This window comes from Triticum urartu, chromosome 2A (genome assembly GCF_056163025.1).
Source record: "Triticum urartu cultivar PI428250 chromosome 2A, HENAU_Tu73, whole genome shotgun sequence".
NCBI classification, from domain to species: domain Eukaryota; kingdom Viridiplantae; phylum Streptophyta; class Magnoliopsida; order Poales; family Poaceae; genus Triticum; species Triticum urartu.
Genome location: NC_141874.1, coordinates 234,374,874 through 234,388,949, shown reverse-complemented (window position 1 = coordinate 234,388,949; position 14,076 = coordinate 234,374,874). Strand labels below are relative to the sequence as shown.

General features: G+C 40.3%; 1 protein-coding gene across 3 annotated transcripts; it reads left to right on the top strand.

Annotated features, from left to right (window-relative positions):
* Positions 1–2,126: 2,126 nt before the first annotated feature.
* LOC125537276 (uncharacterized) lies at positions 2,127–13,000 on the top strand. 3 transcript variants are annotated; one of them, XM_087543689.1, is made up of 12 exons: positions 2,127–2,609; positions 3,997–4,050; positions 4,175–4,199; positions 4,748–4,827; positions 5,008–5,132; positions 5,205–5,353; positions 5,774–6,041; positions 6,835–7,040; positions 7,177–7,319; positions 7,456–7,521; positions 7,608–7,643; positions 12,679–13,000. In XM_087543689.1, the coding sequence occupies exons 3-7, from the start codon at positions 4,175–4,177 to the stop codon at positions 5,962–5,964; spliced, it is 570 nt and encodes a 189-aa protein (XP_087399815.1). In that variant the 5' UTR covers positions 2,127–2,609; positions 3,997–4,050; the 3' UTR covers positions 5,965–6,041; positions 6,835–7,040; positions 7,177–7,319; positions 7,456–7,521; positions 7,608–7,643; positions 12,679–13,000. The 3 variants fall into 3 exon arrangements, with proteins under 3 accessions (XP_087399815.1, XP_087399814.1, XP_087399816.1); XM_087543690.1 differs by lacking the exon at positions 2,127–2,609 and adding an exon at positions 2,624–3,184; XM_087543688.1 differs by lacking the exon at positions 4,175–4,199.
* Positions 13,001–14,076: the final 1,076 nt, after the last annotated feature.

The following is a 14,076-nucleotide window of genomic DNA, read 5'->3' as shown; positions in this document are numbered from 1 at the left end:
AGTTTCGGAGTGGCACTTGCGTAGGATTTGTTCCTGTTCATGCTCAGGTACACAACATCTAATAACACCATCTACTCCTTCTTTATAAAGATGTGGGTAATCCCAAAAGTAATGTCTCAAATCATAGAAGAACGTTTTCTTTTCTTGGTATGTGAAGCTAGGTGGTATAAATTTAGCAACTATATAATTAGCATAATCAGCATACCAAGGGGTACTACGAGAAGTACTTATGACATTTAATTGTTCATCAGGAAAGTTATCATCAATAGGTAGTGGGTCATCAAGAACATTCTCTAACCTAGATAAGTTGTCTGCAACGGGATTTTCAGCTCCTTTTCTATCAACAATATGCAAAACAAATTCTTATAGCAAGAGAACCCATCTAATAAGTCTAGGTTTAGCATCTTTCTTCTCCATAAGATATTTAATAGCAGCATGATCAGTGTGGATAGTTACTTTAGAATCAACAATATAAGGTCTGAACTTATCACAAGCAAATACAACTGCTAAAAATTCTTTTTCAGTAGTAGCATAATTTCTTTGAGCATTGTCTAGAGTCTTACTAGCATAATGGATAATATTTAATTTCTTATCAACTCTTTGCCCTAGAACAGCACCTACAGCATAATCACTAGCATCACACATAATTTCAAAGGGTAAATTCCAATTAGGTGGCTAAACAATAGGTGCAGAGACTAATGCTTTCTTAAGTATTTCAAATGCTTCTACACAATCATCATCAAAGACAAATGATATATCTTTTTGTAATAAAATTGGTCAGAGGCCGAGAAATTTTTAAGAAGTCCTTAATGAACCTCCTATAAAATCCGGCGTGACCAAGGAAATTTCTTATACCTTTGATGTCCTTGGGACATGGCATCTTTTCAATAGCATCAACCTTGGCTTTATTAACTTCAATACCGTTTTCAAAAATTTTATGCCCCAAGACAATACCTTCATTAACCATAAAGTGGCACTTTTCCCAATTCAAGACAAGATTAGTTTATTCACATCTCTGCAAAACTCGATCTAGATTGCTCAAGCAATCATCAAAAGAAAATCCATAGACGAAAAAGTCGTCCATGAAAACCTCACAAATCTTTTCACAAAAGTCAGAGAATATAGTCATCATGCATCTTTGAAAGGTAGCAGGTGCATTACATAAACCAAAATGCATATGTCTATAAGCAAAAGTACCAAAAGGGCATGTAAAAGTAGTCTTTGATTGATCTTTAGCCGACACAGGTATTTGAGAGAAACCAGAATAACCATCTAGAAAGCAGTAATGTGTAGTTTTGCATAATGTTTCTAGCATTTGATCGATAAAAGGTAAGGGGTAATGATCTTTCTTAATAGCCTTATTTAATTTGTGAAAATCAATTACCATCCTATAACCTGTAATAATTCTTTGTGGAATCAATTCATCTTTATCATTAGGAACAACAGTAATACCTCCCTTCTTAGGGACACAATGAACATGACTTACCCACTGACTATTAGCAACGAGATAAATTATACCTGCCTCCAGAAGTTTGAGTATTTCTTTTCTTACCACCTCTTTCATTTTAGGATTCAGACGTTGTTGAGGATCACGAACTGGTTTGGCATCTGCTTCCAAATTTATTTTATGTTGACATAGAGTGGGACTAATGCCCTTAAGATCATCAAGAGTATATCCAATAGCAGCACGGTGCTTCTTCAGAGTTTTCAATAATCTTTTTCTTCATGCTCTGAAAGGTTAGCACTAATAATAACAGAATATATCTTCTTTTCATCAAGATAAGCATATTTAAGATTATCAGGCAACTGTTTAAGCTCAAACACGGGATCACCCTTAGGTGGAGGAGGATCCCCTAGAATTTCAACAGACAAATTGTGTTTCAGCATAGATTCCTGTTTAAAAAATACTTCATCTATTTTCCTTCTTTCATTTATAAACATACAATTCTCATGGTCTAGCAAATTGAACATATAAACCCGGAAGAACTGCTAGGCAGGATCAAGGCCTCCACGTCGCCTTTAAATCGCTATTGCCACTGCCTGCAAATTCTGTGCCCCGTCAAGGGCATTTTAGTCTTTTCACATTTGGGTATAAAAAGCAGCCCGCCCAGCCCCGCACTCTCTGCTCTCTTTCCCGATCCCCTCCCACGACGAACCCACGAACCCTAGCATCCTGGTGCCGCCACCCCATCCTTCCCCGCCCCCCATCCCCCGCGCCGCGAGCCCCTCCCTCCTCTTCGTTGCCACCTCTGTCTCTCCTCTTCCTCCCTGCTCTAGCCCCTCCAGGTCGTCGCTCGCGGTGGTTCCAGATCCTGCGCTGGTCGTCCCCATGGGTGAGGAGGGGAGGTTGGGTCTTCAAGGTTGGCGGAGGTGCAGGGGGGACCGGCAGCATGGGGAGCAGTGAGCCAGGAGCCAGGGACAGGCCAACGTCGGGGACAAGAAGCAGCGGGGCCAGCGGTCCGTCGCGGTGGTTTGGAGGGAGAGGGAGAGGGAGGAGGTCGGCCACGAGAGAAGAGCAGGCCGGCCCTGCTTCGTCATGGAGGATGTCCAGCTGCTCGTCCTCCTCGGCCTCTTCTCCAAGCGTCCATCCTATCGCAACTCAGCTTCAGGTACACAATCATACTTCTCTTCCTGATTTTTCTCTCTCCCTTTCTTCCAATCCCCTATTTTTGTTTCTCTGTGCCTGGAAAGTGTTTGATGAAAATCCAATAAGGCTGGAAGGGCAGTATTAATCTATGTTAGTCATCTGATTTCTTTTTTCTATTATTTAGTTCCAGTAGAAAATAACAAGTTGAGTAGACCGACTAGCTTTTTGCAATTTAGGTATTGAAGAAGATCATCGTGACTGCTTTTTCTTTCATGCAATAGTTCAGGTTTATTGTTCTTAGTTTTTCTGTAGTGGTTAATTTGATTGCTATGGATTAAAATCTAGAGCTACCTTATAATACTGCTTGAAAATAGCTTTGGCTCTTCACACATGGGAGTAATAGGACAGTTTGCGTTCCTAATTTTCTTTTCTCTGTATATGTACATAGTTTTCAGATTCTAATTGTTTGCTACTGAAGCGTATGTTTTTCTTTTTCGGAATTGGGTGCGTATGAACAATGCAACGGAGGTTATGTTAATTCCTAGAGTCTTATATGTTCTTTTGTCTCCTGGTGATTACTTTGAATGGCTGTGTGAGGTAATAGAGCTAATACCTTTTGTTTCTTCATCACTATAAACCGTGTCTGATTTCAAAACTGAGAGCCATAAAATATATGCATTAATCTCTCTTGATATTTTCCCATACGACCAACATTAATCTATGTTGATGTGTTCTATGCCAATTCATTGCCGATGGAGTGCCAACATTAATCGTATATAAAATTTAGTTCTAACTTGCAAAAATGTTCTGATTACTGTTTGTGTGTGTGTGGCTGCACATCTGTGCCGTTCCAACTGCTCCGTTCTTACTTTGAACACCGAGTTGAGCAGTGGATCACGCGGGAAAAAAATCAAACTGCTTCAAATAAAGAAATACTCTTCTGAAACTATGCTCCTCTTAGGACAGACACACCTCCTGTGCATATGGTTGCAGGTTGTATCCATGCCAAGATAGCACCTTGTATGCATAATATGGACCATATTTTGAATATACGAAAAATCAATTTATTTAGTTTTCTTGCTGTCAGAATAAGAGCATGAAACCAACTTCCATCAAACACATATCTGCAGCATTATACTATGTACAGGGTGCAGATATATATATTTGTTGACCAAGCAATTCCCTTCTTCTGAGTAAACGACCAATATATGATTACCAATCACCCAATTTCCTCCCTATTTTTTTATTGCAACATAACATATTGTATTCTCTGTTTTCGAATCTTAGTGTAATCTGATGTGCGAACAGACATGCCTTTATTCACAAAAAAGCAGGCAGTGTAAGTGAAGAACACCTAAAACAGATGGAAAATGCAATTACAGACACACCGTCGTTCTATTTTTCTACAGGAACACAGGTTGCAATTCCAGTTTCATCGACGGACTCGCTCGCTGCTCTAGAAGGTGCTTTGGCTTGTTTCTCTGACCGATTTATTGGGACATCTCACATGGATCTTCATGCCTCATATACCTATTTTTTATTCTCTCGTCAATTCCACATGTCTGCTCGTCCATTGCACGGTACTAGATGGTCCCTGTTAAGTTAATTCGAGGTACATCCCATCAGGACTATTATTTGATTTGTTGGATTAATTTATTTCAGATAGCTTACTCCAGGTTGAATCTCTTTGTCATTGAAACTTCATTGAGAAGACAGACAACAATAAACTTTGCAAATGCGACCCTAGCTGTTCCAATATATTGCCATATTATGGTTTTGTTTTATTTTTTATTGCTTCCTATTGTTTGCTTTGTTTGAACTGCATTTTATAGCCAGGTTTTTTTGTTGCTTTTATTTTGTTTAGGTGGGTTCTAAACCATTAAAGCAGAAAACATACTGTTTATAAGAAGTATACATAGTATTGTAGATTTATGTTCACCAATTATCCAGAACGTTGACCTGGAGTCCTCCTTTTACATATTTGGTCTTCTTGGAATCAAGCAAAAATTACTAAGAAGCACATAACTGATTATTTCTTCTGCTTAGCCTCATTTTTGTTATGCACACAGGTGGGTAAGGTTTGAATCTCTATAAGACTCACAGTCAGGTATGACTGGAGGCATATTATGTAAGTGCATGTCTACTGTTATGAGGTTTCAGTTTTCGACTCTATGCAATTCTCGGTGCAAGGGCCCCCGCTTCCTTGTTGTGACGTTGCAGCCTCACCGGCCCTTCTGCAGGTATGCTAGCTCCTTCTCTCCTCTTCTTTCATACTGATGCAATTCCCTCATACTGATGCAAAAGGAGAGGTGCAAATCTGAAGATTATATAATAATTGTTAAATTTGCCTATTTTGGCCCTCTTGCAGGCAAGAGTTATGTCCAGATGAGCTAACCCTTTACTATCCAAACCTTCTGAAGGTCATTAGCTCTGATTCTTTGGAAAAAAGGTTGAGAGCTATACAAAACAACGCTAAAGATGGAGCGGCCTGCCATGTATTAGGGCATACACATTTCTGTTGGGATTATGCGGTTGACAATATCAGGTACTAATCTAACCATTCTCTACAATTGAAATGCACAATTCTTATGCTAATGAGATAGGTCTTCCAAAACAGGTATGTACAAGCGCCTCTGGCATACCCTCGAGAAAGAAAGCGAAGGATAAATGGAGGCCAAGGATGGCTGCCGTTTTTTGTATATTGTGATGGCTTCAACCCTGAAACAAGAATAGAAGGGAGCCTGAGAACACTCAGCTTGCGCCATGGTTAGACAAATATTTTCAAAGTACTGCAGATCCCCTGTGTTTGCTAAACAAACTAGATAGTTTGTGTATGCGAGCAATTTATTCCTTTCAACTTTCATTATGTGTGCACAATTTCATCTTCAGTTCTGAAGTACATCTCTTCCATTCTACTTCAAGTTAGGTGTATCTCAGTAGGTATCAGGAGGATAGAATAACCAATACCCTTACTGGTCATTTAATTATGTGCACTATGGATGATCACAAATTATTATGGGTTCTATACACCAAATAATGCTTTCACTTTTCTGTTTAATGTAAAAAAATAGTTTTTCTATTGTTATTGCTTGATGTTCTGCAAGGTTCGGGTTCCTCTTAATTTTCTGGCACTATTGGTTTTGCTTGACAGTTATTTTGGTGCTTTACATCTAAGTTTAAATGTAGGCAATCTGACTATTACAACAAGACAGAAGAGAGCCGGAGAACACTCAGCTTGCACTGTGGGTTGCCAAATATTTTTCAATATACTATGGACCCCCTGTGTTTGCTCGAGTGTATTGTACACCAAAATCATGAGAGCTCCACACATAAATTTTGCCCAGACATACTATGTTCCTTCAAGTGTAAGCATTTGAAATTCTTGATGCATTTGAGACGGTGGAAACGAGAGAAGCTGGGATCGTAGCACTGACCATGACTGTGATTGCTAGAGGTAATATGTTAGGAGTTTCTCATGTTTATTCGCCACTTTTCAGTTTTCTAAATCTTTTTTGTGCTATCGGAGAGCTATTGTGTGTTAGACTGTTGTCATTAACATGGGACAAGCTTATTATTTATTATGTTTGGGTCTAAAGTTCTATAAACAGATCGGATTGACGGGTGGTCAGATCATCTGGTACAACAGAATCAGTGAGCAATGAACATTCAGTCCTGATAAAGTCTGGGTCGCAGTAGCCTTGCCACGACATGAGCTGCGATGATACCAAATTCCTCTTAATCAAAGCACCACTTTGAACTCAATGAACTAGGCACAGTACATCCCTGTGTTGCGGTCTCTGATGCAAGATGAACCATAGATTGTAGCCAAGGCATCAACCATGTCTACTGTGTTTGCTTTTCTTTGATACAATTTCACATTTGATTCGATGGTTTTACATCATGGTGCAGGCGTCCCTCACAAATCATTACCATGTTTATCGACAATTTGTTATTTGTGTTATTTGTCTGAATCGGTAAAAAGCTAGAAATATCTTTCCATTACCATAAATGCATCCTTCCTTTTTATGTACTGGAGTTTTCTTTAGGCCATTGTACAAAATAGGGGCCAATGCAGTTATGGACAGTACACTCACAATGATGATTCTATCTTCTTTAATATCTAATTGACGATTTTGAAAGTTCAATTATATATGTTCTGTGCACTGATTTTTGTAGACTGTTTAAATATATGCCAGAACGCAACTTCTAGAATTCGAAGTTTAATTGTATTTGCTCTGTTTTGGCAGCTCTCAACTGGCTGGGAAGATTTGACAAGAGATGTGGAGATGGGGCACGGGGAGGGGAGGACGAGTCGGCCTGGAGGCCCCGGTTGTGGCTTCAACTAGGCAGGCTTGGGACTCGCGGTGGCGGGCGGCCTCACGCTGGATCTGGTCCTGGCGGGCGGCCTCGGCCTCGTCCACACGGACTTCTCCTGGTTGTTGAACCGGTTGAGGTTGCAGCTCTTCTTCTCTGTATCAGTGTCACCGTCGTTTTTTCTTTTGCATGCGTCGCTTCGGCCGGCTTTGCTTTCCATGTCCTCGTGCTCTTTGATTTTCTTGTTCTCACTTCTCTTTATCTTGTTGCTGCAGGGTCATCCAACTTCTTGTTTATCAGGCTTCAACTAGGCAGGCTTGGGACTCGCGGTGGCGGGCGGCCTCACGCTGGAGCTGGTCCTGGCGGGCGGCCTCGGCCTCGTCCACACGGACTTCTCCTGGTTGTTGAACCGGTTGAGGTTGCAGCTCTTCTTCTCCGTATCAGTGTCACCGTCGTTTTTTCTTTTGCATGCGTCGCTTCGGCTGGCTTTGCTTTCCATGTCCTCGTGCTCTTTGATTTTCTTGTTCTCACTTATCTTTATCTTGTTGCTGCAGGGTCATCCAACTTCTTGTTTATCAGGTTACTGTTTGATAAAATGCAAGATATTTTTGTTTGGAAGGGTAAGATATTTCTTGCTCGTCTGCTGTTTGATAAAATGTCTCTGAGCTGAAATGCTTGTTTGTTGCTTCTTTCTCTTCCTGTCCAGGTTTCCTGACATCCGGACAGGTCATACTTTTGCAAGGTTAGATGTGTTCTTATTGACACACTTCATTGCTTCTTGCTACATGCTTTGTTTGCTTTGTTTCGTGGCCTACCACCTGTTCTTGTCTGGTGAGATTATGGTGCGCTTTGTCTTTTTCTGATGCAAGCTGAGTGGGTATGCGGGCTACTGTGTAAAATATTGTAGGATTGAAAGTATGTCTAGAGGGGGTTGATTAGACTACTTGATTAAATAAAACTTAATCTTTTCCTAATTTTAGTTCTTGGCAGATTTTAGCTAATTTAGGACAAGTCAAGCAATCATCACATAATTCAAACAAGCATACAAAGAGTTTATAGGCAGCGGAAAGTAAAGCATGCAACTTGCGAGAATGTAAAGGGAAGGGTTTGGAGAATTCAAACGCTATTGAGTGAATTGCACTTTCAATACCAACAAGAGGGTTTGTGACTCCTTGAACTAGTGCAAGATGTGGAAGTTGATTGCACTTGTTCTTGCCAAAATGATAAGAGTGAAGTATGTTGGCGGAGTCACCCTCAAGAACTCTCTAGTTCTTCTTCTTTTGGATCCACATCATTTTGATGGGAATCCTTGGAGTTGTAGTCGTACTTGATGAAGTGGAGCTTGAAGTAGTCTTGGGAATCCACTTGACTAAGGTCTTCGGAGCTTTTCAAATGCATCAATTTCCTCTTGAAGCTTGTCCTTGCCTTTTTGCTTGTAGTCTTGTGGTGGAAGATCGTCTTGAGCTTGTGTCCCCTTGAAAGAAGTATACTTCTCTTGTTGAGGGACAAACTTTGTCTTGGGGTATTGATCTTCTTCCCACTCAACTCCATTGGCATTGAACTTTTGTTCAAAACCAACATCTTGATTCTTCCGGTGCATGCCTTGCTTGCGCACAATTTCTTCGAATTGCTTACTCCCGGCAAGGCTTTTGTACACTCCTTTCTCTATAATTCCCTTCAATAAGCTATTTTCTTGCTTAAGTGTAACCTGGCTAAGAGAATCATTAGTAGAATCAAGAGAACTACTAGAAGCAACAATATTGGATTTAACATGATCATTGTTACTGCTAGAGGAAGAATCTTTCTTGTTAGACTTGACTTGAGGCATGTAAGTGGATAAGAGCAAACGCTTGGCAATGTAAGAAGAACTTTTCTTACGGAGATCATCATTGATTGCTTTTAAGAACTCATGCTCTTGCTCAAGATTGAGCTTTTCAAAGCGTAATTTCTCATGAGCTCTTAAAAGTTCTCGATGGTCTTCGAAGATAGTGTCATGAGCTAACTTAAGAGTTTTTAGTTCTTTAGTTAGAGCCTCAATCTTCTCCTTATCATTGTCATTCGTTTTATCTTGATTAGCATGGTTAATTTGTCTTTCATCATAGTATTCACCACTAGAGTTGTCAACAAGCAAATCATCACCTAACAAGTCATTTTCATCACTATTGAAATCAACATACTCGGGGTGTGTTACCTTAGGACCTTTGGCCATGAAGCATCTTCCAATTCCTTCATTTGGTGAGTCAAATATGTCGTAGGAGTTGGTTGACACAAGTGCTAGACCGGCAACACCTTCATCTTGAGTATCTTCGGAGTCGGAGTGATAACTTCTCTCGGAGTGGCTGTCGGAGTCGGAGCCGGATACCCATTCACCAACATGAGCTTGATGTCTTCGTATTGTGTAGCTCCTTGATGATTTTTCTTTCCTTTCCGAATCCTTGCTTCTCCATGAGTATCTTCGTTTATAATGATCATCTCTACTCCTTCTCTCTCTTGGTGGTGATCCTTTGCTTCTTCCTTTTGGAGAATCTTCTCTTCTCTTGTAGGGAGCCGTACACTCATTAGAATAGTGTCCGGGTCTTCCACAATTGTAACAGTTTCGCTCTCGACTAGAAGATCTTTTGTCATTGTAGGACCTTGACTTGGAGCTTCTATCTTTGCTTCTACTCTTGTAGAACTTGTTGAAGTTTCTCACCATTAAGCTCAATTCTTCATTGAAGTCTTGTTTCTCACTCGATGATGTAGGGGCTTCACATGAGGCTTTATAGGCATCACTTGATTTGTTGTGAAGTTCCTCTTTATCCTTAAGTGACATCTCATGAGCAACAATTCTTCCAATCACCTCCGTTGGCTTGAGATCTTTGTAATTTGGCATCATTTGGATCAATGTGCACACGGTATCATATTTTCCATCCAAGGCTCTTAGAATCTTCTTGATGATGAATTTATCGGTCATCTCTTCACTTCCTAAGCCGGCAATCTCATTTGTGATGAGAGCAAGCCTAGAGTACATCTCAGCGACACCTTCACCATCCTTCATCTTGAACTTGTCAAGTTGGCTTTGAAGTACATCCAACTTGGATTCCTTGACGGAGTCGGTACCTTCGTGCATATCAATCAAAGTGTCCCAAATTTCCTTTGCATTCTCAAGACGGCTGATTTTGTTGAATTCTTCGGGGCACAATCCGTTGAAGAGAATGTCACAAGCTTGAGCATTGTATTGCAACATCTTCAACTCATCCGCGGTAGCTTCACGGTTTGGTTCTCTCCCGTCAAAGAAGTCACCTTGCAAACCAACACACACAATAGCCCAAACAGCGAGGTTATGTCCAAGAATATGCATTTTCATTTTATGCTTCCAACTAGCAAAATTAGTACCATCAAAGTAAGGACCTCTACGGTGATAATTTCCCTCAGTAGACGCCATACTCTCCTAGGTTGTGAAACCAAGGCTATGACCACCAAAAGCTATGGAGATTAAACAAATGGAGACCAAAGCTCTGATACCACTTGTAGGATTGAAAGTATGTCTAGAGGGGGGTGATTAGACTACTTGACCAAATAAAACTTAACCTTTTCCCAATTTTAGTTCTTGACAGATTTTAGCTAATTTAGGACAAGTCAAGCAATCATCACATAATTCAAGTAAGCATGCAAAGAGTTTATAGGCAGCGGAAAGTAAAGCATGCAACTTGCGAGAATGTAAAGGGAAGGGTTTGGAGAATTCAAACGCTATTGGAGACACGGATGTTTTTCCCGTGGTTCGGATAGGTGGTGCTATCCTACATCCACGTTGATGGAGACTTCAACCCACGAAGGGCAACGGTTGCGCGAGTCCACACAGGGCTCCACCCACGAAGGGTCCACGAAGAAGCAACCACCCACAAAGGGTCCACGAAGAAGCAACCTTGTCTATCGCACCATGGCCATCGCCCACACAGGACTTGCCTCACTAGCGGTAGATCTTCACGAAGTAGGCGATCTCCTTGCCCTTACAAACTCCTTGGTTCAACTCCACAATCTTGTCGGAGGCTCCCAAGTAACACCTAGCCAATCTAGGAGACACCACTCTCCAAGAAGTAACAAATGGTGTGTAGGTAATGAACTCTTTGCTCTTGTGCTTCAAATGATAGTCTCCCCAACACTCAACTCTCTCTCATAGGATTTGGATTTGGTTGAAAGAAGATTTGAGTGGAAAGCAACTTGGGAAGGCTAGAGATCAAGATTCATATGGTAGGAATGGAATGTCTTGGTCTCAACACATGAGTAGGTGGTTCTCTCTCAGAACATATGAGTTGAAATGGTGTGTGTGTTCTGATGGCTCTCTCATTGAATGAGAAGGAGGTGGAGGGGTATATATAGCCTCCACACAAAATTCAACCGTTACACAGTTTTCCAATCTCGGTGGGACCGAATCAACAAGCTCGGTCGGACCGAAAATTTAAACCTAGTGACCGTTAGTGATTTTCGGTGGGACTGACATGCAACTCGGTAGGACCGATATAGTTAGGGTTTGGGCATAACGTAATCTCGGTGAGACCGATTACACAAACTCGGTGAGACCGAATTTGGTAATTAGCTAACCAGAGAGTTGGTCAGGCAAACTCGGTGGGACCGATTTGCTCTTTCGGTGAGACCGAGTGGAACTCGGTGAGACCGAAAAGTTACAAAGGGGAAACACTGAGTTTACATTGCAATCTCGGTGGGACCAATTCGCTCTTTCGGTAAGACCGAAAAGTTACGAAAGGGAAACAGAGAGTTTGCAACCCCATCTCGGTGAGACCGAGGTCCTTATCGGTAGAACCGAATTGCTAGGGTTTGGCAGTGGCTAATGACAAGTGAAACTCGGTGGCGTCGGATAGGAAGAATCGGTAGGACCGAGTTTGGCTTAGGGTTTAGGTCATATGTGGATATGGGAAAGTAGTTGAGGATTTTGGAGCATATCACTAAGCACATGAAGCAAGAGGCTCATTAAGCGACACCTCATCTCTCCTTAATAGTATTGGCTTTTCCTAAAGACTCAATGTGATCTTAGATCACTAAAATATAAAATGAAGAGTCTTGAGCTTTTGAGCTTGAGCCAATCCTTTGTCCTTAGCATTTTGAGGGTTCCACTTTCACATTCATGCCATGCCAATCATTAAGCTTTCCTGAAATAATCATCTTGGAATAGCATTAGCTCAATGAGCTATATGTTGTTATGAATTATCAAAACCACCTAGGGATAGTTGCACTTTCAAATGTGTATGCATAACCGCCTGTAAAGGGGTCCAGTATATCATATAAAGAGCAGCAGCAAATGCTTATTATGTTCCATTAAAGCAGATTAGAAGATTGTTTAGTTTGGGTAATTTTATTAATTGCTTTTTTTCTCCTAACTGACCGAACTGGCTTTATCCAAAAAGAAAACGAGCAGGCTTCATTAGCTTAGATAAGAGAATTTTTAAAAATGCTGTGGTTATAGAGTTGTGCTCGGTTTGCTTCTTTTGGTCATTCTTGATATAAGCAATTGGATAGCGTTCCTGTTTGCACATATAAGGAATGGATTGCTAGGAATGAGTTTATCAGAGCCTACTGGAATGCACGCCCTCTGTCCCTGTTTTTGTCTCTGTAGCTAAACTTGAGAATTGTACACTATGGTATATAAAGTTAGTTGCTGAGTTCACATGCAGTTATGAAAGTTAGAGCACATACATGCTTTATTTTACTTCCTTTAATACAGGGCATTCTATAATTACTAAGAATTGATTTGTTGAAGTGTGCCTCCCTAATTTGTCCAGATACATGCGAGGATTGCTGTGTCCAACCTGCACAAGGATTCCAAGAAGTTCTCGAAGACGTAAGCCACGACGTATGTTTCTACCATGATTTCCTTCAGTTGGATTTCGTGGATTTAGGTGTTGAAAAATTATGGGCTGTGGATGGCTGCTTCTTTGTAGCTTCCAAATTTGAAATGTTTGTTTGAGAGTTAATTTAGTTTCTGTTATGGATTCACAGCTTCTCACATGTACCATCCTTTTAGACTTTTAGATTTCTAAAGAAACAAAATGAAGATATCATGGAATGGTCTCAATAGTACAGCTTAAAGCTTTTTATGCTTTATATTTTCTTTGAAATTTGCTCGTAAAGAATCATGTATCTATGTTAGATTCGGTGAGAAAAGACGGCTTCCAAGCAGAGGATGCGCGAGTGTTGGCCACATTTGGTTTTCGACTTGGGTGTCTAAATATTCTCACCATACTTGGCTTCCTCTCGGCCTTTGCGCCATTGGCGCAACGAGTTATCTAGTATTGTTCTAAAGGATCACTAGGAGGTACGGCAATAGAAGCAAGACCAATAATTTTATCCTTACTAGGCAATTCTTCTTTATGGTGTTGTTTACTAAATTTAGAGAAATTAAATTCATGAGTCATATCATCTAAGCCGACAGTAACAACATCCCTTGTGCAATCTATGATAGCATTAACAGTATTTAAGAAGGGTCTACCAAATATAATGAGAAAATCTATCTTAGAGGGAATCAAGAACAAGAAAATTAGCAGGATATTTAGTTTTTTCCACACAAGACTTCAACATCTCTAACAATTCCCATTGGTGAAATAGTATCTCTATTAGCAAGTTTAATTGTGACATCAATATCTTCTAACTCAATAGGTGCAATGTCATGCATAATTTCGTTGTATAAGCCAATATGTATTGGACTAGCACTAGCACCCATATCACATAAGCCATGATAACAATGATCTCCTATTTTCACAGAAATAACAGGCATGCCTATCATAGGTCTAGGTTTATCTGTATCACGGGGTTTAGCAATTCTAGCAGTTTCATCATAGAAATAAATAACATATTATTAGACAAAAGATCTTTAACAATAGCAATATTAGGTTCAACTTTAACTTGCTCAGGAGGTGTATATGTTTTAATATTGCTTTTACGAACCACAGTTGAAGTTTTAGCATGATCCTTTATCTTAACAGGGAAAGGTGATTTCTCAACATAAGAAGTAGGAACAATAGGATCATTATAGGTGATAGTCTTTTCTTCAACTTTAATAGGTACAGTTACTTTTACTTCTATGGGAGGATGATATTTAAACCACTTCTCCTTAGGGAGATCAACATAAGTAGTAAAAGATTCACAGAAAGAAGCTACTATCTCAGAATCAAGTCCATATT

Bases quoted from the DNA above. Each gene is read 5' to 3' on its own strand.
- LOC125537276 (XM_087543688.1), top strand. From the start codon at position 2,537: ATGGAGGATGTCCAGCTGCTCGTCCTCCTCGGCCTCTTCTCCAAGCGT. The intron at 2,610-3,996 runs GTACACAATCAT...ATTTTTCTACAG, and splicing joins CTATCGCAACTCAGCTTCAG to GAACACAGGTTGCAATTCCA. The intron at 5,133-5,204 runs GTACTAATCTAA...CTTCCAAAACAG, and splicing joins TATGCGGTTGACAATATCAG to GTATGTACAAGCGCCTCTGG.